General features: G+C 38.5%; 1 protein-coding gene across 2 annotated transcripts in view; it reads right to left on the minus strand.

Moving 5' to 3' along the window:
* The window catches only part of SBNO1 (strawberry notch homolog 1), a 43,881-nt gene that overhangs the window by 9,256 nt on the left and 9,481 nt on the right, over positions 1-25,144 (minus strand). The window contains exons 4-24 of one of the 2 annotated variants that reach the window (XM_019734050.3): positions 24,287-24,596; positions 20,635-20,735; positions 17,424-17,520; positions 15,866-16,026; positions 14,855-14,988; positions 14,566-14,656; positions 13,074-13,235; positions 12,043-12,178; positions 11,849-11,954; positions 11,582-11,735; positions 10,957-11,139; positions 9,877-9,974; positions 8,625-8,776; positions 6,865-7,062; positions 6,390-6,557; positions 6,118-6,293; positions 5,630-5,761; positions 4,040-4,175; positions 3,205-3,317; positions 3,049-3,120; positions 2,503-2,602 (exon numbers count right to left, since the gene is read on the minus strand). In XM_019734050.3, coding sequence (XP_019589609.2) covers positions 2,503-2,602; positions 3,049-3,120; positions 3,205-3,317; positions 4,040-4,175; positions 5,630-5,761; positions 6,118-6,293; positions 6,390-6,557; positions 6,865-7,062; positions 8,625-8,776; positions 9,877-9,974; positions 10,957-11,139; positions 11,582-11,735; positions 11,849-11,954; positions 12,043-12,178; positions 13,074-13,235; positions 14,566-14,656; positions 14,855-14,988; positions 15,866-16,026; positions 17,424-17,520; positions 20,635-20,735; positions 24,287-24,596 — 2,980 coding nt within the window. Of the gene's footprint in view, positions 1-2,502; positions 2,603-3,048; positions 3,121-3,204; positions 3,318-4,039; positions 4,176-5,629; positions 5,762-6,117; positions 6,294-6,389; positions 6,558-6,864; positions 7,063-8,624; positions 8,777-9,876; positions 9,975-10,956; positions 11,140-11,581; positions 11,736-11,848; positions 11,955-12,042; positions 12,179-13,073; positions 13,236-14,565; positions 14,657-14,854; positions 14,989-15,865; positions 16,027-17,423; positions 17,521-20,634; positions 20,736-24,286; positions 24,600-25,144 lie in introns of both variants that reach the window. The other variant, XM_019734049.3, reaches the window with a different exon arrangement.

Raw genomic sequence — 25,144 nt, forward strand, 5'->3', positions numbered from 1 at the left:
CCTATGTATCTTTCATCATTCCTATTAGCTGAATTAAATGGAACCCACAGTCCCCACAGGTCTTTAGGCACCCCAAAACCCTCCAGTACTCAGCTCCCACACTGTATTTTATTATTTCATTAAGGTAATCTTATCTTTCCAACAGCGATCTTTTGGCAGTGGAGATCAGTTGTCCACCCACAGAATCGGCTCAACTTTAACATGGAACAGACTACCTTAAATAAGTATGTAAATAAGAATATAATCATGATTCCTTTCTTTATCAGTATCAACAAGGTGATGTAAAAAAAAAAAAAAAGCAACATGTATAACAGTCAACATGTTCTGAATTGTGTTCCTAAGAGGACAGTTTATGGAGCTTTTAAAGAATATTGGTGTCCAGGCTCGAACCCACTTACAGAAAAAGGGAGTGAAAGAAAAGGGTCAAGAGGCAGAGTGACGATAATCCTATTTACACATTCATTTAATCAGCTAGCACTCTGCTATGTGCTCAAATGGTTTAGATTCTGTGGGTGACAACTGTGTAACCAAAGATCTCTACTGCAAAAACTCCTTTTGGTAACCCACCCTATGAGGAGAAATTACCTGTATAAAAGGATAGCTGTATTAATTCAGCACTATTTATAATGGCAAAAACAGGAAACCCAACTGACTAGTAAGGGACTGGCTGAAGAAATTTATACAAGCTAGCTGTAGAACATTATGCAACATATTAAAAAATGTGGGAACAGCCTGGTGGCTCAAGTGGTTGGAACGCCATGCTCATAACACTGAGGTCGCAGGTTGGATTCCCACATGGCCCAGTGAGCTGCGCCCTCTACAGCTAAGATTGTGAACAGCGGCTCTCCCTGGAGCTGGGCTGCACGAGCAGCTAGAGGTTGGCGTGGGCTGTTGCCGGGGAGCTGGCAGCCATTGTGAGCGGCCAGCAGCCAGCGAGAGCTGCGGTGAGCTGCTGCGAGTGGCTTGACCACTGGAAACCGACTGCCTCAGCCGGGGGGACGACGACGGGACACAAGGCTCCTAATACCAGCGTGGGCCAGGGAGTTGTGTCCTACACAACCAGACTGAGAAACAACGGCTTGAACCAGAGTGGGGAGCCGGGAGACGAAAGAAGGAGGGAGGAGGCGGAAGAAGGGGGGACGGAAATGTGTTAGTGCTATAGATACAACTTGTAAGGGATGTCTGTGATGTGTTAAGTGAGAAAAATATGTTGCAAGTAATATTAACGACATTTAAAAGAAAAGGTATTTTAGGCGAACGTAGAGAAAAGATGTTGGAAGGCTGCCCCTGTTCAGATTGTCAACATCTGTGACCTCGGCAGCTGGGAAAGGAAGGTGGGAGTTAAGGGGACAGTATCGACTCTTTGTTATATACTGTTCAATTATTTTCATTATTTACAATTTTTAAGCAATATGTAATTTTTGAAAGTTAGAAATAAATTGAGTCCTTTTTGACACTCCTTCCAATGACGGGGGGGGGGGGGGGGGGAGAAGGGGAGAGAGAGAGAGATAGAGACAGATGGAGAGGGAGAGGGAGAGAGGGAGAGAGAGAGAGCGCGCGCACGAACAGGGCCAAGGCTTCACTGCTTTTTGTTTTGTTACATGCCATCAGTGATTATCAGCACCCTAAACATTGGTTGAACTTGAAAGGACTTTCTAGTGAAAAATGCTAACTCTACAATGATAGTATTTCAAATATCTTACATCTATTTATTTTTCAAAATATTCTCAGTTTCCTGAACTAGGTACTAAAATCATCTAGACTACTTACATTTGTGGGATAATAATGTACAGATTTGGAAGATAGGCCTAAGGATTTCTATAACACTACCTAGAACTTTCTTTTTTTAAAACTTTTATTTAGTTGTGTTTTTCCAGGACCCATCAGCTCCAAGTCAAGTAGTTATTTCAATCTAGCTGTGGAGGGCGCAGCTCACAGTGGTCCATGTGGGGATCGAGCCAGCAACCTTATTGTTAACAGCACCACACTCTAACCAACTGAGCTAACCGGCTGCCCCAGAACTTTCTTTTTTTTAATATGGAAAATTTCCAAACACATACAAATGTAGAGAGTATTCTATAATCACACACATGTACTCATCACTTAATTTTAACAACTCTTAACATATGACCAATTCTGTTTTATCTCCACCCCCACCAACCTACATAAGATTATTTCCTAGGTACTTTAACTTTTTGAAAATTAAATTTTAAGAGCTATTTGGCATAGTGATTTTAAATTAATCAAACAAAACCATTTTCTTCTCTTAATCTAGTAATAACAAGTAATAAACTATGTCAAGAGCAAAAGCACTTCATTTGAATGAAATTTAATAAATCTACCGCTTATTATAATTGATCAGTTTAGGCGTTAACCTTCAATTTCTAAACTTTATGCAATTTGTGTCCAAAGAAAACTAAAAACAACAGACACGTCAGAACAGGTTTTAGTGCCTCCTTGTCAGTACTCATTTTCCTTGTTATGATGATTTTAAAAAGGTACCTTTAAAGAATTCTCCAGGATAGTCTGGAGGTGGTGATACCATAGGAGAATCTAGGTTTACAATGGATTTCATGACAATTTCTAAAGCATTTCTTCCATACTGTAATGAAAAAGAAAATTAACCAGTTTTAGCATTTGGATACTCTTCAATAACATGACCAACTGAACACTATAAAAACTATTATTATACCAAATATTCAAAAACAGCAGGACTAAATTATCTTTATATTTTATCCTGCACAGCGCCTCGTTTATACCTTTGCACACAGCAGACATTCAATAAAAATAAATAACTTCCTTTACTTCTGGGAACTCACACTCGATTCATTCACAAGTATGTATTATATTCCTATTTCCCAATAGGAAATGAAAAGATGATTATACTGCAGAGTTGATCACTAAAGATCTAACTGATATGTGGAATCCTGTCTTATAGGAAACCATGATTTTACAGCAAAGCCGTAAAACGAGGCAGTTTTAACCATAATCACTTTCTTTTGTTCACTAGAGACACTATCACAAGTTTTCAGAGATACTGAAATGTACCTTATTGTCAAAGTTGAACCTGCTCAGATCTCTAGATTCTGTTGCTCTTCTGTCACCATGTGTGAGTGCCCCCTAGTAAAACATAAAATTTCCAATCAAGGACCAGAGACAGGTAACAGATACCACCTTTCACACACGTCTACACAACTCACTTACCAAACTCTCAAGTCTCTTAGCAACAATAGATGCAAATCTTTGTTCTCCTGCCAATTCAGAAATCAGAAAGACATATTCGGGAGCAGTAACTTGGTTTGACCTATGTGTTCGTCCTGTAATGACATTTAAAAAAATCAGATCATGTTCACTACATACAGTATTCTGAGATCTATTCCTAGCATTTAACACTAAGCTGGTATCCAGAAACCCTGAACAAGAGGCAAAATTAAAGAATGTAACAGTTATCGTAACTCCCCAAAAGGTACAAAATCAAATCACTGACTTGAACGACACCCATATTCAGAACGATCCCCGCCTTACAAGGGGCAGAAGCCATAAACTGTTAATGATAAACCTACTACCATCGCCACCTGTTTGCTCAACTACAATGTTGCTGATGCAGAGCTGCTCTGGATTCTCCCAAAATTGTTGTTTTTTAAAATCATCAGGTAACAGGGACATAAAGACGGAAGGGAGGCGCCATGTGCCCTCAATGAAGCCACTGAAGATTGAAAAGGACGGGAAGCAGCAGGTGTCCCAACACGGACCGTGTACATCCTAAAGGTGTATCACGATACTGCTCAGGAGCCCTGTGCTTGGACATCATGACACACACCCCCAGAAACCCCACTGCACATCTTTTACAGCTTTTAAAATAGGTGTGAACTCAGGACGTACTCTCTATTTTAAAGGTGTATGCAATACACAAACACCTCCAAAATCTACAGATGTCGTGTTTTTAAGATGTCTGAGATTAAATATAGAGGTTGATGTGCACACACTTCCCCAGTGATTCTTAGCTATCTATTAGGTGCAAGTCAGTATAAAAACTCACCAAATTGCTGAATCGCTCTATCAGCACTCCAGGGCAATTCCAAAGTCATATGAACTCGTCGCCTTTGATTCTTAGCTCTCCGATCTGCTTGTAATGAAATACCTGAGCTGGCAGCTTCTGAGATGATAGCAATATTCTGTGTAAAATGTAACAAGGAAGAAAAGGTCATCTTTGCATAAAGAGACGCAGGGAAGAAACCTAAATAACGTCCTTAAAAGCAGGCTACTGGTGATCCACCAATACCTGTTCTCCTCTTCTTCCCAAGTTACAGAACCCCTCTCTTTAGCTGGGTACACGCCTGCCCAGAATCAAGGTTACATTTCCCAGTTTCCTTGCGGCTAAGGGTGGGCACACTCTAGCCAGCAGGCTGTAGGTGATGTGAACAAAATCCAGGAAAAGTCCTTAAAAGTTGAGAACATGCCCATCTCCTCTCTCCTCTGTCGCCTGAACTGTAGAAATGTGAATCAGGATGAATCTGAAAGAGCTGTTTTATATGGAGGTGACTGGCAAACGGAGGTTCACATATTAAAGGAACAAGACCGAAGAGGCCTGCTCTCCAAAGGGCCATACCAGCCGTGGTCTACCTGCTCACGGACAGAGGCACGCGGTAGATGTCTACATGGGAAAACAAACTTCCAAAACTTGCTTATGTCAATATGGTTCTGGATCATCTGTTACTTAACGGCCAAAACTAATTACAGCTAATACAACTCCTAATGCATATGGGCCTAAATCCATGAAATAAGTACATAAAATACTAATACTACCTACAACCTTTAAAATACGTAACATGAGCTTTTAAATATATTTAAAGACCATTTTGATAGCGGTAGCTATCACCTATTTTCTAATTGCAAAGCAGAAAAAAATCATTGAAACTTAATGCAAAATGTGGGTAAAGAGATGAGATTTTATTCCACCCCTTTTAGATTAAGACATGAGGCTGTGTGGTGCCACCTATTTTTTTTAGCAATCTCATCAGCAAATACTTATAGCAATTCCCACTAGATGGAGGAAAAACTGATCTGAGAATCTTAAAAGTGACAAAGTTTATTTAACAGTGCGAGCCTATAGAAAAACAGCCGCTGGAGGCAACCAAGCTCTCCAGTGGTCTGATATGCAAGTTCAATCCACCAAGTCATTCAGAGCAAAGCGTCCTAATATAACATAGCGTAGCAAAAAGAGAGAAGCAAAACCAAAGGGTACTACTAATCTGGGCACATTTAGTGTATTTCTAGATTCAAAACTGGACTGACACCAGAGTGCAGCATTAGATGTGGGGCCTAAGATGACCTGAGAGAACACAGTATTTTTATATTCTGACTAAAGACTTCAAAAGCCTCCAAAGTTATCAAGAGCCACATCTAATTCTGTGTACAACACAAAACAGTTATTACATTCAATTTATGACAAAATAAAATGTGCAAAATGTTTGGGAATTATGTATAATTACTAAAAAAATATAGAATAACAACATTCAACAGACATACTTTATATTAAAAGAAAAAAAAAACCCTTTAAAGATTAATCTAAATGCCTAAATATATGGGCAATATTCTTGTCATTGAAAAGCATCCCAGTGTCACATACCTTATCTCCATCCATAAATCTTTGCTTTTCTGTGATATTTAGTATCTCCACAGGGACATCAAGTTCAGATCTTGACTCGTAAGATATGCTTCCATCATCATTGCTTACAACCCGCCCCTTGCGGCCAGTCATCTGCAAAGCGAAACAGTGTCCGTTACAATTAAGGTATCTTACCCAGGTACTCGGGACTCCTTCATTAGAGAGACCTGGTGTGAGATGGAAGGGGAGGCTGCCTGACAGGTACAGTAACAGAGATCAGTGTCTTAGGGCAGACACTCACATACGAGGGGCAGGAACTCATTGGCTCTTAGATGAGAACCAGAGCAGAACAAGAGTTCTAAGATATTTAAGAGAGAAAATTAGATTATTATGTGATGATACCCAAAATACCACTTATTCTACAGGGTTTTTTTTTTTTTTCCTATAGGGTTTTAAAAGTGGCAAAAAGCTACCAAGAAGACACACGGCCCTGATCAAGTCATATTTACCTCAGCTACGTTCTCAGGGCCACCAAGTTCATCAATAAGTTCATCCAGGGTGTTAGGAGGGAGATCTTCAGCTAATTTTTCTAGTTTATCAAGAAGGTCTTTCTTCATCTGCTGGGCCCTTTCCACAGCATCCTGACTTGTTATAAGGCTATTGTTACTGTTGGTGTTACTGTTAGCTAGATAAAGTACATTCGTTAAAAATCAGTACAGTTTAAATATTGGTTTTGTTCAAAAGTACATTTCACAGACAAAGCAAGCTTTCATATGGATACCTGGTGCACTATTAGGAGCAGGCGAAATAACTGGTGTAGATGAAAAACTAGGTCGTTTTGATCCAAGACCTGATGCTAATAAGGCACTTTGAATAGAATCTGGATCTATACTTTTCTTCCTTTTTTTATCTTTGTTTTTCTTGTGGTCTTTTCTGATTAACCAGGGATCTGAAAAGTTAAGGCAAGGTAAGTGTCAAACCATTTGTTAAAACAAGTCCAGAATCTTGAAAAACAAAACCCTGAATTTTTTTTTTTTTGTATTAACTGATAACTTGGAAATGATCATCAACTACAACGGTCGAGTACATCCAGGGAGTGTAATTCCAGGGTTTGAGGTTAAAAATAACTGCACAAAATTGAGGTCATCGTCTCACAGAAATGAGCTAAACCTCGGGATGACAGACAAGCTTGGTGCTCTCCACCAACCAAAGATTAGAATCTGTATGACTTGTACTTCACAGTACTGAGGACTCACCATCTTCGTCATCTTCACTAGACTCGTCTCTAAATGGGTTGAAGTCATCATCATCTCCAGAACTCATGTTTTTCGAGCTCCCATAGTCACTTTCTTCGTTGTCAGAGGCATCAGATTCGCTTCCACTATCATCAGAACTGCTACCAGTAAGGCCACCTACTTTTCGTGCTTTTTTGGCTTCTCGAGTTATTTCCTCACCTACCCTCAAACCCCAAACAAGACAGTCAGCCCAAACACACTGTTCTAAAAATCCAGGAAATTACATTTAATTCATGAGTTAATTCAAATGAGAACTGCAGGAGAAAAGCATTTACTAAGTATAAAAGAACAAATCAAATTCATGGGCAAAGGATCTGGATAGACCAAAAACAAAAAAAAACAAAAAACAAAAAAACAAATCAAATTCACAAAAAGTGCTAACCTTTTGGACTCACATTAGAAATCAAGTTATGTTCAATTATTCTTAAGAAATTAGAAAAGTACATACTCAAGACTGCCTCCAAGTGCACAAGTTTCAAAATAAATTCAGGACAACAGAGACAAACAATCTCTGGCATTGTCACAATTTAATTGTGTATCTGGTTGGGATAAGGCCTGGTAACTACAGCCTTATAGAATACTTAAAAATAAAATACTTAAAAACATACTTCACAGAACATAATTGACCTTGAACACCACTGGTTTTAACTGTGTGGATCCACTTATACATGAATTTTTTTCAATAAATAATGCAAATGTATTTTTAATTCCTTATGACTTATCTTAGCATTTTTTCCTCTACCTTAGTTTAAGAATACAGTATATAACATATATTACATACAAAATATGTGTGAATTAACATTTATAGGTAAGGCTTCTGGTCAACAGTTGGCTATGAGTAGTTAAGTTCTGAGGGAGTAAAAAGTTACATACAGATTTCTGACTGCATGGGGGTTCGGTGCCCCTAAACCCCTTGTTCAAGGGTCAGCTGTACTTTTAAAAAAAAAAAAAATCTATATAACTTCAGTTTTAAAAGCCAAACAAGATGCTGATCTAAATTATCTTAGTGAATATTCAGAAAAGATATCTGGAACAAACCAATCAAAACTAAGAAGACCATTAAAAGGCTCACATATTTGAGATGCCACTGATGCTGACACAGCATAATGTCAGTGTCACTAATAAATATAGTGCCAATTATATATAACAACCAAACCATTTTCAGGCACGTTAAAAATGGAAAAGAAAGTATTTTTTGGAACGAATGAAATAGGGTCAAAGTGCAGGCACTGTGTTTAGAACACACAGCATCATGGTCTTTACTGTATAATAGGTTATTATCACCATTGTAGAGAAAGAGGATGAGAAGGTAACTTCTGAAAGTCAAACAGCTTCTAAGCTCCTAAACACAAACTCAAGTTGGCATTATTATAAAATGGCTAACACACCCACAAGCTGGGTGAATCTGGGAAGACGCTCCAACCTCTTCATCTTTCTGTTCCTTAGTTTCTTTCCTAGCTATAAAACTGAAAAACTATGACTTCCTTTCACACAGATCCACTGTGTGGCCAGTGCTTAGCGCGGGGCCTAGCACCAGTCATGTGGTTCAAGCCCTAATTTAAAACAGGGGGTTACTTGTACATTCAAAACTACATGAGCAACAGTGAAAATATACACCCACTTGCCAATTCAAGGAACGCAGTTAATTCCCCGAATAGATCTGCTTCCAAGTGCTCAAATTTATACTACTTTCAATACTATTAAAAAAAAGAAATACCCACCTTTCCGCTTCTTTATTTTGTTTTCTTTACAAGGACTATCTCTTGGTGAACTGTTGTTACTTGGAGCTGTCAAATCGATTCCCAGCAAACTATAAAGCTTTTTCCTGTCTGGAGCAGGGAAGTGTTTTTCAATGAGCGACTGCAACACTCCTCTGTTTGCGGGAGAGAGAAAAAGTGACAGTGAGTAGTTCAGTTTGCAAAATAACTTATTATATATAAAGTCTTACCGAATATACGTCTTAAAAATGAACATACTTTGTTCAGGCTTACAAAATATTGATAATCAAGCTAAGTGAGTTTTAATATTCTAAGTCAAGGCTGTCCAACTGCAATATAATAATGGCAAGCCAAGCCAAATATGCAATTTTTACATTTTCTAGTAGTTACATTAAAAGTAAACTGGTGAGACTAACTTCAATAATGTATTTTATTTAACTCACTATATCACTTCCAATATGTAATCAGTATTTTACGCTTTTTCTTATGTCTTTGAAACCTGGTGCATATTTTATACTTAGAGCATATCTTAATTTGGACTAGCCGTTTCACCTGCTCAAAACTATATGAACTAATGGCTATCATTTTAAACAGGGTAGCACCAGGCACACAAGCACAAATAAAATACAGATTAACAAATAAAATACAGATTAACAAATAAAATACAGATTAGGGGCATCATTTGCTTTTAAAAGCAGTTTTTATTTATTTCCATCTGAAAAAGAGCCACTTGAATGTATCCCCTAAGGCAAGAGACAGTATGGCGACAAAGGTTATTTTGCTACTTTTACTACCCAAGTTAGAATTGGCAGGTTAGGCAAAAAACTATAAAACAATGCCTAAAATATTTTTCAAACACTTTCTGAATACCTCTTGACTATTTGCAAGTATTATAGCTTACTAAATTGGGGCAAACTACACTTACTGCTTACTCATATATGTACTTATTGAAATTATAATTTCAAATACACAAAGGCAAAAACAAAAACCAAACTGCCACAGAGTTCCAAGATGTACAAGACAGACAAAAATCAAGCCCTTTCGTTAGTCCAAATACTGGGCATAATACTGTCAAAAAGCTTAACCTTTCAGGATTTGCTTTTTTCCCCCAACAGATACACTGCTATGGATACACAAAGAATGGAAAAACTAAGGTCAGAAAAACTTGAAAAACAGTATAGATGAATCAAAAATTTTGCCTCCAGGAAATGCCAACATGTAAATTAATCTAAGTAAAAACTCAAAACCAAATTACTTGGCAGTTGAAACAAAATCATTCAACTCTCCCCCGCCTTCTTCCAAGGCTTCTAAAGTTCTGGCTTCTCCTGTCGACTGCAGACCAATTACAACACACTGGAGAAGAAAAAAATGTATGAATTAGAGATCAACACATGCACGTGATTTTAAATGTTTAGTAAACAAACTATTTCAAATAAGAATGACCCAGTATGGTACATGTGTGCTCATTTATTTATTCTACATATATCTGAAACACGTTATGTGTAAAAATAGGCCAGGAAATAGGATTACAATAGTGGACACAACTGAAGGCCCCCCTGCCCAGTTCCATGTGCTTTAAATATATACGTATATTCACGAAAAAGAAAAAACCCTTAAGGCAATATATATCCACCTGTTTTCAGTGGTTATATCGATGGATGGCCAGATTAGTTATATTTCTTTTTCTTTTTTTTAAAGATTTTATTGGGGAAAGGGAACAGGACTTTATTGGGGAACAGTGTGTACTTCCAGGACTTTTTCCAAGTTAAGTTGTTGTCCTTTCAATCCTAGCTGTGGAGGGTGCAGCTCAGCTCAAGGTCCAGTTGCTGTTGCAGGGGGTGCAGCCCACCATCCCTTGAGGGAGTCAAACTGGCAACCGTGTGGTTGAGAGGACACTCCAACCAACTGAGCCATCTAGGAGCTCAGCGGCAGCTCAGCTCAAGGTGCTGTGTTCAGTCTTAGCTGCAGGGGGTGGAACCCACCATCCCTTGCGGGAGTCAAACCGGCAACCTTGTGGTTGAGAGCCCACTGGCCCATGTGGGAATCGAACCAGCAGCCTTCAGCATTAGGAGCACGGAGCTCCAATCACCTGAGCCACCGGGCCAGCCCAGTTATGTTTATTTCTTTACACTTTTCTGAGCTATCTAAATTTTTTATAACCCAGGCATTGCTTTTATTTTAAAAAATGTATTCTTCAAAGTCTTAACTACATTAATACTTTTACAACTACTATTTAGAAAGAGCAGACTTTATAGTTAGAAAACCTCAACACCCAAAAGACTTTTAAAAAAAACATAAGCAAAGAATGAATTTTTTAACGTGTCATCCAACTTACTTTTCCATTCTTGATTTCTTCTCGAGCTAGCTGCACAACCCTTTTAACTTTGGATGCTATGCACAAGTATTTGAAAAATCTCTGGTGAGCAGACCAGAACTGACCCCACATGGATTTCTTCATTCGCTGCTCAGCATCAATCAGATCGGCAGCTTGCTGAAATCGCTCTCTGGCAATGACCCACTGAAGATATACAATCAACATTTTGGTATTTCATCTCTGAGTGTAAGTTCCCTTTAAACAACTAATTCAATCAAAATAACGTTAAGGGCAAGACCATTTAACGTTAGTTTAATGAAGCATATTCATTAACTTGGGACTCTACACATGTTTTTAGGATGCTCACATAGAGTTGTCCCCAAATTCTTATTAGCTAATGTGGTCATTTTAGGCAATAGTTACACTGCGATTTTAAAAACGATGCAACTGAAATAAATGGCTTTTTAAACAAATTATCAACTATAAGACTTGGAAAATTGACAAACAAGGATCCGATGATCTAGCTGTTGTTTTATAGCAGAAATATACTCCTGTGGGCTGACCCACATTACACTGAACAAAACTGACTAACAGAATCATTATTAGGTGCATTAAAAATACTAGGACTTAAGGAAATCATTCTCACCAGCTTGACTGCTTTGTTATACATTTTTACATAGCTTTGAGAAAGAAGAACTTCCTCGATTTTGAAGGTCACTCCAGTAAAGCTCAGCTGTCGAGCAATGTACATTCCTCTAAGCTTCATATCCATAGCAACTATTTCCATGGCACCAACACCTCTGAGTAAAATTAAAACACACAGTAACTATCATTAAATATAGTAGGGCGTGAACATACATGAAAGAGGTTTTAAACTGCTGAGAACAAACAGTGCACACTGTAGATGCATTACCTCCGTTCTACTGCTTGAATAAAGTCACTGAATTCTCGAAACGGGGTTCCCTCGCCCCATATTCCAAGACGGTTCATATAGGCCATGTTTCGTGGTTCAGAAGCCCCTGAAAAACCCCAAAATAATACGTATTATAACTGAAAAAATAACCTCTTTTAAATAAATATGTATCTTTTAAATAAATATCTACTTACCAGTGGCACTAGCATAAACAACTCTGGCTTTTGGCAATTTGTTCTGAAGCTCTAAAACTGCTAAGCCTGTCTTCGTTGGCTTTGAAGAGCCAACAGGACATAAGTTTTTTGCTTTATGACATTCATCAAACACTATCTGTATGGAATGAATTAAGGAACATATCACATCAGCAGTATGTGTCTCCAATCTGTCAGGAAGTCAATTTTTTTTCCCAGAAGCCTTGGGAAACATCCAATATTTCTGGGGTTGTGGCCCTGGGATAAAATTCAAGACTATTAGGGGAAAAGATGCTGTTGATAACAAGCCCCCTGGGCATTAACTTTTTAAATAACACCCACGTGGTTATCGTCCAGCTTTGTCAAACCTTAACATTCTTCCATTTTTGTTTCAGATTGTTTTTTTTCTTAATTAAGATTACAAACATAAATGAAACCATCTACGTGCCTCTCCTTGATTTCACCCCCTCCCTCTCAAGTCTCAGAGGCACCCACTGAATTCGGTATTTATCTTAAATATATTTAATTCTTAATTAATAGAAGAAAGGATTCACTGAGGCAAGAAATGTACACCAGAGACAATTTTGGCAAATTCTCTAAGTAGAAGCACGACTGGTAACCAACTTAATCAGCATTTCAAATACTGGTGTTCCTCGTACAGAACATGTAAAGGTATGCTGTGAGCAAGTAAGTCTGGAAATCACTAAGTTAACATTAACAGCTTTTTCCCCTTAGTCTTCTCAAGTGCTTTACTATGTAAATGTGCAAATGTGAATCCCCCAGAGAGAAATATCACATTCAGCATTTCCCACACCTATTTTCCTAAACCAGGAACTTAAGTATTGTACTGGCTTTCCACACGACAGTTACAAAATAGAAACAACTTTCTAACTCCCTTGGACTCTCTGTAATCATTAAAGCTGTCTGTCACCCCAGCAATTTGTTTAATCTCCAGATTCCTATTTTCTAAGTGTTTATCCTTACATTAACTTTTGTGTCATTAAAAATATAAAAACATTTGTTGCAAAGGATACCACTCCATCGAAGTCATCACCGCACCAATGTAGGAGCTGTTTTAATCTAGTTTTATATTTACCGCCAGACTGACTTTCACCAATAAGGGAAGAATAGGTTGCAAAAATAACTCCCTTTTTCACGCTCCCATTATGTTTGGAAGAAATTTTTCCATACTTAAACTAAAAAAGAAAAGAGAAGAATGTAATAAATGTCTTTTTCTTTCTGAAACATTTATCCCACCCAAACTTCTGCAGCAGGAAACTCGTGGTCTATGATGAGCCTCAGAGAAGTTAAGGACCTCCTAAGACCACACACAAACTTTCTTGTACATATGTGGATACGTACACACAATGCATGCACCCGCATATGCATACGTATGACTTTATAGTACAAGGATCCCATTTTCAAAGTCTCAAAAAAGTCTATCACCAAAAAAGATTCCAAACTCCCCTACAAAAGTTACAATACTCATTCTACAAATATTAATTGTGCACTTACTACATACAAGGCACTGTAATTAAGTTCTATGGGAAACATAAGAATAATGATTAGTCATGTATCCTTCTTCAATTACACTGACTCAGAAGTCAGAACTATGCTAGATGCCAGTTACATGTTTTTTTTGTTTTGAACAGTTAGTCATTCAATATGTATCGTTTCCCCGAAAATAAGACCGGGTCTTATATTAATTTTTGCTCCAAAAGACGCATTAGGGCTTATGTTCAGGGGATGTCATCCTGAAAAATCATGCTAGGGCTTAGTTTCCAGCTAGGTCTTATTTTCGGGGAAACACAGTAGTACTTTACCTACCAATCCAATCAGTAAAAAGCAGCACTGGTGCGCAAGGGCACTACTGAACCACGTGCGAAGTAGATATGCATCTACTTCTTTTTCAAGGGCCAGAGGGAGGCACTTGCAGGAACTAGGTCTATCTATGCCACCCTGGTAACTCCAGCAATTGGTGCAGAGTTGGACGACAATAAACATTTGCTAAAAATGAACATTAAGATTGTAATCACATCAAACTGCTTTAGACACCGAGGCGCACTGTCTTCTACTTGATAGATGTGTCTCAACACGAACATAGGTGCAGGTATGGAGGTCCCCTGAATGTCTAAATATCTGACCCAGTCTCCAAAGCACAATTCGATGGGCACACCACCTGTCCACCCAACTTGACTACACCGCACCCTTAAACTCAGTTATAGGAGTTTCACCCACATAAGATTATTTCAGAAACAAAGACAAAAACAACCCTGAAGACTAAGAGCATAAACTCTGTAACAACAGAGACAATGCCTATTTTTTGTTTGTCACTACATAACCCTACCTGTCACAGTATGACACACAGTAATCTACAAGCCAAGAGTGGCTAGCGCTCATCAGGCTTTCTGTGAAAAACTCATTCAACCCTTGTAACAACCCTACGAAGTAGAAACGTATTATTCCCACCTCATAAATGAGTCAATTTATTTATTGAATGATCAATTGAATAGAAAACTTTCATACCTTATTTAATGAATGGACCAAAATGTTTTTTGCTCCAATATCCCTCAAATCTCTTTCAGCATCATACTTTAAATCATTTGATACACTGAACCTGCCACACAAAAAAAAAAAAAAGAAAGAAAAATACACAAATTAATTGCAAATTCCATCATTCTCATAGTATTCAGGAATAAATAAAACTAGGCCTTGACACTTCAAAGAAAAGTACACCTACTCATTGAAACCCATCCCCACATGCTGAAGTAATTATTCACACATGAAGCTTCCACAGCCAGTCTTGAGCACTTACCACAACGCTCTTTTTCTACTCAACAAATAATTTTCATAGATGATTCCTGCTATCGTCCTTCCTTTTCCTACACCAGCACCGTCACCTATTAAGAAGCCAGCACGATCTCCATTAGGTAGGAATGTTTCATGTTGCTGAAAAAAAAAAGCTGGTAATTAATCTACTCCTTTCGATATTTTAGGATCAGTCTTTCATATATTGTTTTAGGATTATGTTACTGTGATCTATGCTTATATAAACGATATAGTATAGCTTAGTATGAATACTTTTATATTTACTATATACTCAATTTTGCTATCCTCACATGCAGCAAGTAACTAAAATTAAATTGAGGAGCATTCTTCCAGGCCCCTTTCAACACGTGCACAACCGCACACACACTTTTACATTACACATAAATATGGCTGTTCGGCCATTACTTATTTTACAAAGATAGAGTATGACAAAAATCCTTTGAAAACAACTGGCATAACTCTAACATTGTTTTAAAAGCTGGTACAACACCCAAACAGTAATACCAGTTTATTCAATCATCCCTAAGGGTGTGGGCTTTCAAATCTTTTCTAGCTTTCAGCCACTGGGGGTGGGGGGTGGGAAGCTGCAACAAACAGCTACACACATATATACATAAACACACATATATACACGTATGTATATACAAATGTATACGTGTGTGTGTGCCTTCTTATCTAATAGTTCTAGGGGAAAGACCCCAAATAATGGAATTGTTAGGTCAAAGGATGTATGTATTTTTAGTTTTAATACATACATGCCCAGTGAATTCCAAAAGTTTATGACATTTGTCATTTCCACTAGCAATGCACTACCCACACATCCATGCTATTAGCCACACATCCATGCTACTAGTTTAATTTTCTAACACATAAAACTTCTATAAAAATCACAAGTTTCCATGCAAGGAAAATTTACCTTCAGACTAAAACAACTATATTAAATGGACGAAGATTAAAAAATAAATGCAGTATGTAGTTATGAAATACTATTGCTTACCTGGGCTGCATATGTAATTGCCTCAAGCTGTAATGCTGATAACCAGCCATTATCAATGGTTTCTTCAGAAATGGATGTTTTGTACCAAACATCAGGAGGGGTAACACTGGATAAAGAACTAGTTTCCACTACAGCATCTGGGTGACGTAGGCCAATTTTTACTAAATGAAAATCGAAAAATACATTTTAATTATTATGGGTTTATAAAACATTGCAACATTTTTCCTATAACAGAGAAAATATAAGTAAAAAGGTAACTATATACTCCAGGATTCTACAAAAAGTCACTGATTAATGGTAAAGTACTGCTTAAATTTGACTAAAATGACCTATTTATCAACTATTTATGCTTTCAGTAGAGACTTGCTGATTAAAAAGATCTAGAAAAATACCAACTTAGTGTATACCACCAGGTTTTCCAGAAGTAACAGAACATAATCCTAGGTCCAGAAGTTTACTTGAATAATCACTTCAATAGTGAAAAAAACATTTGCAATATAATTTTATCTTTAAAGGTATGTCAAAAGAAATCCTGGCTATAAAATTAACAGTAACCAATTTCCCAAAACGTATAACGTGAATATAATTTAAAATAGTTGTCGGCAAACTGTGTCTATAAATGGTCAGATAGTAAATATCAGCTTTGTGGGGCACCTGGTCTCTTTTACAACTACTAAACATTGCTTTGTAGCAGGGCAAAAAAGCAGCCATAGCCAATAAATAAACCAACGGGCATGGCTACATTCCAATAAAACTTTATTTATAAAAACAGGCAGTAGCCCAGATTTAGTTTGCTGACTTCTAGTTTAAAGGGCCTTTGATAAACTTTCAATCCTTTTGTGAAGACTATTATTGGGGGAACAGAATCTAATTTCAGATACCACAACCTAAAGTTCATTTTAATGACCACAAAAGAATGCGATCCAGACATATCTGGTAAACAGAAATTTTTAGTTTAATGACATTTATTATTAGTGACTTTTTATAGAAACTCAGAGTATATAAAAGACTAATTCTAGCAACAGATTTTTTCATCATATCACCCCCATATAATGAAAAAGTGAAAATTTTTACACAAAAGCTAAAAATTATTAATTTTCATGGTTATTATGGGGGAAAAAAGAATTGGTATTAATGTAAACCACGGAATTTGAAGAGCACATTTTGGTTTTAAGATTCCCATATTTTTATGATTGGATAAGTTGTATAAACTACATAAAGCTAAGACATTTACATTTCTGCAATTTACTACGATTCTAATAATCACTGCTGATATGAGCAAAATTAACTTGAAATAAAACCCAAACTTGTATTCTTGGTTTTAAAAGACTGCAATATAAAACAAAGTTCTATTATTAATGTGTGCAGAAAAAAAATAATAAACAGTGAAATTTTCATGTAGATATTTTAAAACATATTGTAGTTTAAAACATAACATAGCTCATACTTGTCAAAACATGGATAGATCCCAATAAACAATAATGTGTGTGGGAAAGCTAGTTAAGTTCCAGAGGAACCCAGCAGTCTTTCATTATTCTGACAAATCCCAAAGACATACATTTTATTGGCATATACTCTGCATAGGTTTCTGCATGACCCATCTCTTCTTCATCTTCTTCCTCTGGCTCATCTTCCTCTTTTACAACAGGAACCTTCTGTAACACAGAGAGCTTTATCAGTTCTAATGCAGAGACCGGAGGCCCAGCCAACACATAGAAACACTCTTCTGTTCTGTAGGAATACCAACTCTTCAGTCTCAGAAACAGGACATACAACTTCTACATTCCCTACAATTTGGATCACTCTTTGTGGCTTCCCTGCTTCTCCAACGATGAGCAGACAACCCACAACCTACTCTCATCCCTCACACACAGAGTCACCGCAGGGCTCCAGCTGCCTTCCTTCCAGCCGCCATGATCTCAGGTTCCTCTCCCCTTCCATACTGCCGACCACCCTCCCTGATGCCCAGAAAGCTCTCGAACCTCAGTTCTCACTCCTCATGCCAGTTCCAGGGACAGAAAGAGCGAGGGGTTTGGAGACAGAGGCAGATGAGCCCCAGCAGCACACACAGCCCACAGCGAGCACGACGGGCAGAAACTGTTTAAGTCTCACACCCCACCCTCTTTCCAGTTCACTTCCATCTGTCTTTTTTCCCTCAGATCCTAAAACCAAAACCCCATTAAACTGTGGAGTTGAAACGTTCTTCTGAAGGGCAGAGAATTTCCTTTCCACACCTGTGTCTCCATAGATACAACAACAATCATACATAGGAGCCCGTATCACTTACTCTCCAAACCTTGGCACATCTGACAGTAAAGTGGGGAGCTACTGTAACTATGCCAGGAAAACTGGAGTGAACCCAGACTGTTCTAGGCAAAGTGAGCAAATGGTCACCGCAGTCGTGTTCCCATGTGTTTCTCCACAGAACCTTCAAGGGACAGAGGTAGAGAGGGATAGGGGCATAGAAAGACCTTGAACAAACCTCTTTTCACTATCAGTAAAACCACTTAGGAAAGCTCTTTATTAATGTGTGCTTGTTCAAGGAAGGTACAGAGTAGCTGTGAAACCCAGCAGACCAAGAAGGGAGGAGGAGAAAGAGAAAACCCAGTCGGGACCTACAGGTTACGCCAAAGATAATGTAGTATTGAAAGGTAAGGGCAGGCTCTTCTTCCGTTTTTATTTATTTCTGTTTAGTCTAGAGCAGACTATGATGGCACACAGATTCTCAATAAATGTGGAAGGAAAAGGGAGGTGGGAAATAAACATCTAATCAGTATCAACCCATGGAGTCCTCAGGAAAAAATCCAAAATAACTCCCAATGTTCTCAGTAAGTATGCCAAAATGAAACCCAATTTCAGAAACTGGAGACAAAATGGGGCTGGCCAAAGAAGCAAACCTAACTCCCATTTCTGCTGTTATTTATTTGTGTCGTCTTAGGCAAGTTACTTAAATTCTGAGTCCTCCCATCTTCATCTTTACACCATTTTCTCACCTATAAAATGGAAATTCATACTATGCTAAATGACCAGCCTCCTTCTATCACATCTTCCCCTACTAGATTAAAAAACAAGAAATCACCAAGAGTATAATTGGAGGATAAGTTGGTAATATAAAGGGTCACAAAATCCAGGAATCACATAGTATTTCTAAGCCAGAAATACTTGGATGTAAAATGGCAATTGCCACCAAGCTTAGGGTCCAGATACATGGAAGGGAGACGGTGGTACCTGAGGAATGCCTGCCCACTAAACAAAGTAATAATGCTCACTACTCAAGTCTAGGCACATTTTACAACATGGGAAATATGGGCCCAGGGCTGTACAGTACTCCCATGTTTAAAGAGAAGTTAAAAATCAGGACTTTTATGTTGCCAAAATTCAAAATTTTTCAAACTATTGTGGAGGCCAAACAAAACACATGTACCAAGTGGTTTTGGTCCACAGGCTACCAGTTTGCAGTCCGTTAGCGGTTTCCTGCCTGCCAGCACAATACAGAACTTTTGGCACATTATGGGCAAACATGGGATGGACTGTGAACCTGGGCACCAATCACAGAAAGTATTTCTTCAAGAAAAATGCATTCTTACTGCCCCAAAACTCAACTTCTAAATAAGAGTCGGCACACAACGAGTAAGCAAAGTGGGTGCTGCCAGCGCTCGTTCTCCTGGTCCCCACTCAAAACCTCAAGCCCAGGTTACTCAGCTGTCTCTCTGATCGCATATTCCAGCCCAAGTCCTGTCAATTCTCTGATATCGTTACGTGCCGTCACCTCTCCCTTTCGTCTTTCCTCTCTCTTCCCAGTCCCCTTACTGTAGCCCCTGAGTCCTTCCCTTCTGGATTACTTACCCCCTCTTCCTCTCCTCGCTACCGTTGACTCACCCTGAATCACTAACAGGTCCCTCCCACCCCCAGTGCCGCTGCACCAAGTCCAAAGTCCTTCAAACGCAACTCCGGACCGTACACAGAGCCCAAATTGACCACTGCCACTTCTTACTGCAAGCCAGGTGTCTCGGCTTAGTGTCACCTAAGCACACAGCCATGCCTCCTCTGTGCCTATTAATGCCTTAGCTCCCTTCCTAAAATGCCCTCTCGAGGTCTCTCCATACTCAACACCCACATTCCATTACACCTCTGCCATAAAACGAAGTCTCCCAGGCCAGGGCGACCTCGCCTTCCTCCAAACTCACACATAACCCTTGTGAGCATCACAATGTATCTTATTACTTAAAACATGTGCTTGTCAAACTGTGTGTCTCTTCAAGGGGAAGCCACGCAGCATACTTCTTGTAGCAACTACCACACACACTCAGTATTATACGCAGCATAGTTCTCAAACAAATATATGGAATCAATCGCCTTGAAGCACATAGCATTTCCAAAATGTAAGAGAAAAATATGTAATTACTCACACCCAGACCATTATGTGTTCTGATAGCTCATAAATAGCCATAGAGTCAGGTTCAATCCTAAAATGAACACGGTTACCATATACTTAACTCCACAATATATTTTTTCTGATCAGGTGAGATTCACAATAAAAAGACGCCAATACTGAATGTAATACTACATCCATCCCATCAACTATGCAAGTTACAATCACCCTGGTTAGTACATACTAGTTTATTCCAGTGAAGTTTAATGCTTATTCATTAGTTTATGTAGCTAAGTAGCCCACCTCCACCCAAAGTTTTCTGAGGGTTATATTAGAGCTCTTTTAGCCAAGTGTACTTTCATACCACACAAAAATACAGACAGCTGTTGAAACTCACCATGGTTGGGGAAAAACTCCTCATTTTCATGTCATTTATCCATATTCTTGCTACTTCTTTATTAGAAGACTCTTTCTTTATTGTACCATTGCTTACATCAGCTGAAGGGGAGAATCAATTTACATATTAGAACAAAATCTCAATTTCTTTTCCTATATTTTTAAAAACTCAATAAAGTTTACCCACTTAACAAACTGAAAAACACCACTCTGCTTATCACTGACTTAAATTCAGCACAAGGATGAAAATATTCAAAGCTATGTACCATTATGGAAGTAAGAATTAACCTTAGAAAACAAGTAATTTAACAGGAAATGTGTGCACAGAAAATTTGAAAACTATTTATCAAAAAACCCCACCTTAACCAGGTATTTGAAAGTTTATTTCAACACAAATACCAAGAGCCAGCATTACTTTGAGATACCTTACTTGGTTCATTAAAAAACAAACAAACAAACAAACAAACCTGGTGCCCTCACCAAGAAAGACTCAATCTCACCAAATCTAATGGTACTTACTAATTTTCATGGCAAAATAATTATTTCTGGAAGGAAAACAAACGGCAACTCTATTTTCCCCTTCCCTCAGACTACAAATCCCAACAAGGAACCTTTTCTTCTCCTGTACCGGTGGTTTGCACACTCTTGAGAAACAGCTATAGGAGCCCTCAATCTGCACAGCGACCAAAGCAGACCTGCTTGGCCAAGGAGTCCAGGGCCCCTGGAACTGGCCTCCATCTTCAGTGTCCCCAGAGCACTCCAGCACCTGGGGTTTCTGAGACCACAGTGTGAAAATCACTCCAGGGGCACGGATCAGCATTTTGTCTTTCTACCAAAAGATGGGCAGGATTTGGGAGGCCTGTCACTTGGGACTCTAAAATGACTAGGGTTAAAGTGTTGACCAAATAAGAAAGCTGCAACAGAGATAATAGATTTGTTTCATAGACTGTGGGAGAGCCAGTGAACAGCTCATAGACGAGTGACAGGACTGAACTCAACAAGGGATCAAAACCCAAAGAGAAACCCAAAGGGCTAAGGGCTCCAAAGGGGCAATACCCACACAGATAAGAAATAAAAGAACATGTAACACCTTGCTCTTTGCAGTTTCACACTTTTAATGTTCTTCCCTTTCAGTAAAAAGGTGACCCTTTCCTATAATACAAACATTTGCTTATCTTCAACATTACTTACCCTGTTTCTTTTTCAGTCCTGGCCTCACCTGACAAAAGTTTCTCAGGCTTCCATACAAGGATGGCCTTGATTTGCGGTCGTTCGTCTTTTAAAAATGATTACACTGGCTCTGGGAGATGTTACTGTACTAGATATTCCTCGTCCAGGTCCACGTCTATCCTGTTCTCTGTTGTGCTCTCTAAACTCTTTCCTCACAATGGCATATGCCCTTCTTCTTTAAATTAGGAAAGCATATGCTGATCTAAGGAGTGGCATACTCAGAGAGCCGCTCACTTAAAAGCAGCAGTCTGTCTCCTCACTAAATCCAAAAACTTGAATGAAAAGCAGCTTCCACTAACTGCGGATCACCCCCTGTCTCCCAGGAACCATTCCAAGGGCTGCCCTGCACTGTAGCAAGGTCTGGGCCAGTCCTGCTCTCCACAGCAGAAAACGGAAGTCAGTATTAAGACAGTTACAATGACTGCGAGCAGTCCTGCTTTAAAATCTTTATTTCCGCCTATGGAATCAGTGTCAGACTTCTGACCTACAGAACTGTAAGATAATAAAGTTTTGTTATTTAAAAAAATAAAATAAAATAAAATGATTTCACAACCAGCACGTAGCTGCCAAGTTGTAGTTACTTCAGGGCAATGACATGGAGAATAAAATTATAGCCATAAGGGCATAACAGTATAGACCCAAATATAAAGATGAGGTCACCTGACTTTTAATTGCATCTGTCACTGGAGACAAAGTTACTTCGACAACCATCCTACAAACACTTCTTGCCCCTCCCTTTGGAGTGCCCCATGCCCTCTACTTTACAAACACAAGCACATTATAATTTCCAAGCAGTCAATTCTGCTACAAAATTCTATATTGGTCTGTATCAGGTATGAAAACTTACCTCCCAGTCAGAAAAATAAAGTCCTTTGGAAGGGGGACTAGCTATTCAATACACACTGCCTCGTTCCAAGGGCCTGATGAGCAGCTACACTCATACTGTGTAGTATAAATCAGCATAAAGCTCCATTTTATCCCCATAATCCAAAACTACAACCCCAAGAAACTTCTTAAAAAAGAAAAAGGCACCTATTCCTATGCAACGATAAAAAATAGTGGTCAGATCAGGATATAACCAAGGTCAGAGTTAGCATCGCCAACAGTGCCCATCACCGTTACTACGACAGGGACTCAAAGACTGAGTTCAGTGGAGAAGGGAAAGAAAGAATATCCCTCTTAAGAGTTCACATTTTTCCATTTCTAAAACTATACTACTAAAATTTGATATAAAGCCAAAGTTTAAAAAAGAGATGAATTCTATTTTACCCCTAAAAACTACCTTATTAAACACAAAGCTCTGAGCACTCCACTTTAAGTTATAACCTCTTCCTGCCCCATACCCCATTTTCCATTTTTCACCGTAGCACTTACCCCCATCTGACATACTATATAACATACTGTTTCCTCCACTAGAATGACAATTCCATGAAGGCAGAAATTTCAAGTTTTCTTCCCAGCCTTAGTCTCAAAACCCCAGAACAGTGCTCGACACACAGTAGACACAATGATATTTATGTATCATTCTAAATAAGTGTAGAATGAATGAGCAACAACAAAAAAGCCACTCCAGGGCAGAAAAACTATCTATAAAATCTATATCCTTTATGCACAAATGAATTCCTAAAAAGGTGTGATCAAACCATTGTTGAGCTTTTCCCCTTTAAATCTAAACCTATCCTTAAAGTATTATGGATTAGCTAGTGGTGACAATTGCACAACTCTGTGGATATACGAAAATCTACTGAATTGTACACTTTGAAAGGGTAAATTTTATGGTACGTAAATTATATCTCAATAACGCAAAAATTAAGTATTATGGGTGTTCACTCTTCAGGGAAACATGAATTATTTTATAACGAGAGTGCATGTACTTTAAGAGAATTTACTAAAAACCCAACTATCCACAGCAATGAAGCCAATGACAGGCAAAATCGTAAAACTGCATAAGTCAAAGTGTCAAAGTATCAAAGTACACAAAGACTGTTGTCTCAAACATGGTCCAAGGACCACCAGCAACAATAACTCCAAAAAGGTTATTGTTAAAATGCAGGCTCCCAGACCCCACTGCAGACCTACTAAATCCGATTCTGTTTTTGAACAAGATCCCCAATGATTTATAGGCACATAAAGTTTGAGAAGCACTGATTTAAAGGACTGGGAAAAATGCTCACAATATATAAAACTGAGATCTCATGTCAATGAAGCCACTTGGTGATTCCATACTTCATTTTAAAGCTAAATACTAAGGTTTCTAAATTTTTGCTTCTCTTGAATTGTATAAACAGTGTTAAGTGTAGAGAGTGATGAAGTTATTACCTCTTTCATGTCCAGTTCTCTTAAGACCCAAGCAAACCCTTAAAAGCAGAGACAAATCTTACCAAAGGCAGACAGCTGACACCACTGAAAACAGAGAGACTTACTAGCTGCTGTTGCAACTGGCTGAGCAATATTAGCCGGTGGCTTCAGTTTCATGAGTTCGTTCAGACTATTATTTTTTAGTAGGTCCTTCAGTTGAACCTGGTCTTTTGAAGGAGCAGAGGTCATGGCATTCCGTATTGCTGGCGCTGACACTGAAGGGCGCGTGTTTGCAGTAGTCTGGATAAACTTGGTTAAAGTGATGGTTTGCCTATTCGTCGTTGCAGGTGGTGTTTTAGTCATTACAATTGTAGATCCCAAGGTTGGAAGCTGATTTATTTGATTCAGCACAAAAGTAGTAGTAGATGGAGGCTGCTGCTAAAAAAGAAAACCATATGCATCACACCACTGAAAAATGCTTTATTCTCTACTGTAGTCTATATCCATAAACACAGTAAGCCATCTAAAAAATCTAAAATAGACTTTTATTCTTATCTAAGCATTGGCACTTTGTTTTTAATTAAACTAGCAAGCTAAAACACACCACTGAGGAAAAAAAGGTATAGTTGTATGTAGTGCGCCATTTTCTGTAACTGTTGGGGATAGCAAGCATAAAATGGGACTATCCTAAGCTGTGATATACAGTGACCCTAGATAGCACAAGGAACAGGACCAGAAAGACTTTCTAATCCCAGCACGCCCACCCGACTAGGCAGATACCCTTAGGTAAACCTCTTCACCTCTGGAGGCCCAGGCTCTCTGAGGACCCTTTTCCCTCTCTAACATTCTATGATTTTTGTCCAGGCTTTGTTGTCACACAGACTATACTAGTATTTAAAACGTTAACAAGATAAAACCACCAAGCAGAATTTTAAATTCCTGTGTCACACAAATGATCCAACCAGGTAAATTACAAATACTGG

The sequence above is a fragment of the Rhinolophus sinicus genome, chromosome 9 (genome assembly GCF_057876585.1).
Source record: "Rhinolophus sinicus isolate RSI-liver-muscle chromosome 9, RSI-T2T, whole genome shotgun sequence".
NCBI lineage: Eukaryota > Metazoa > Chordata > Mammalia > Chiroptera > Rhinolophidae > Rhinolophus > Rhinolophus sinicus.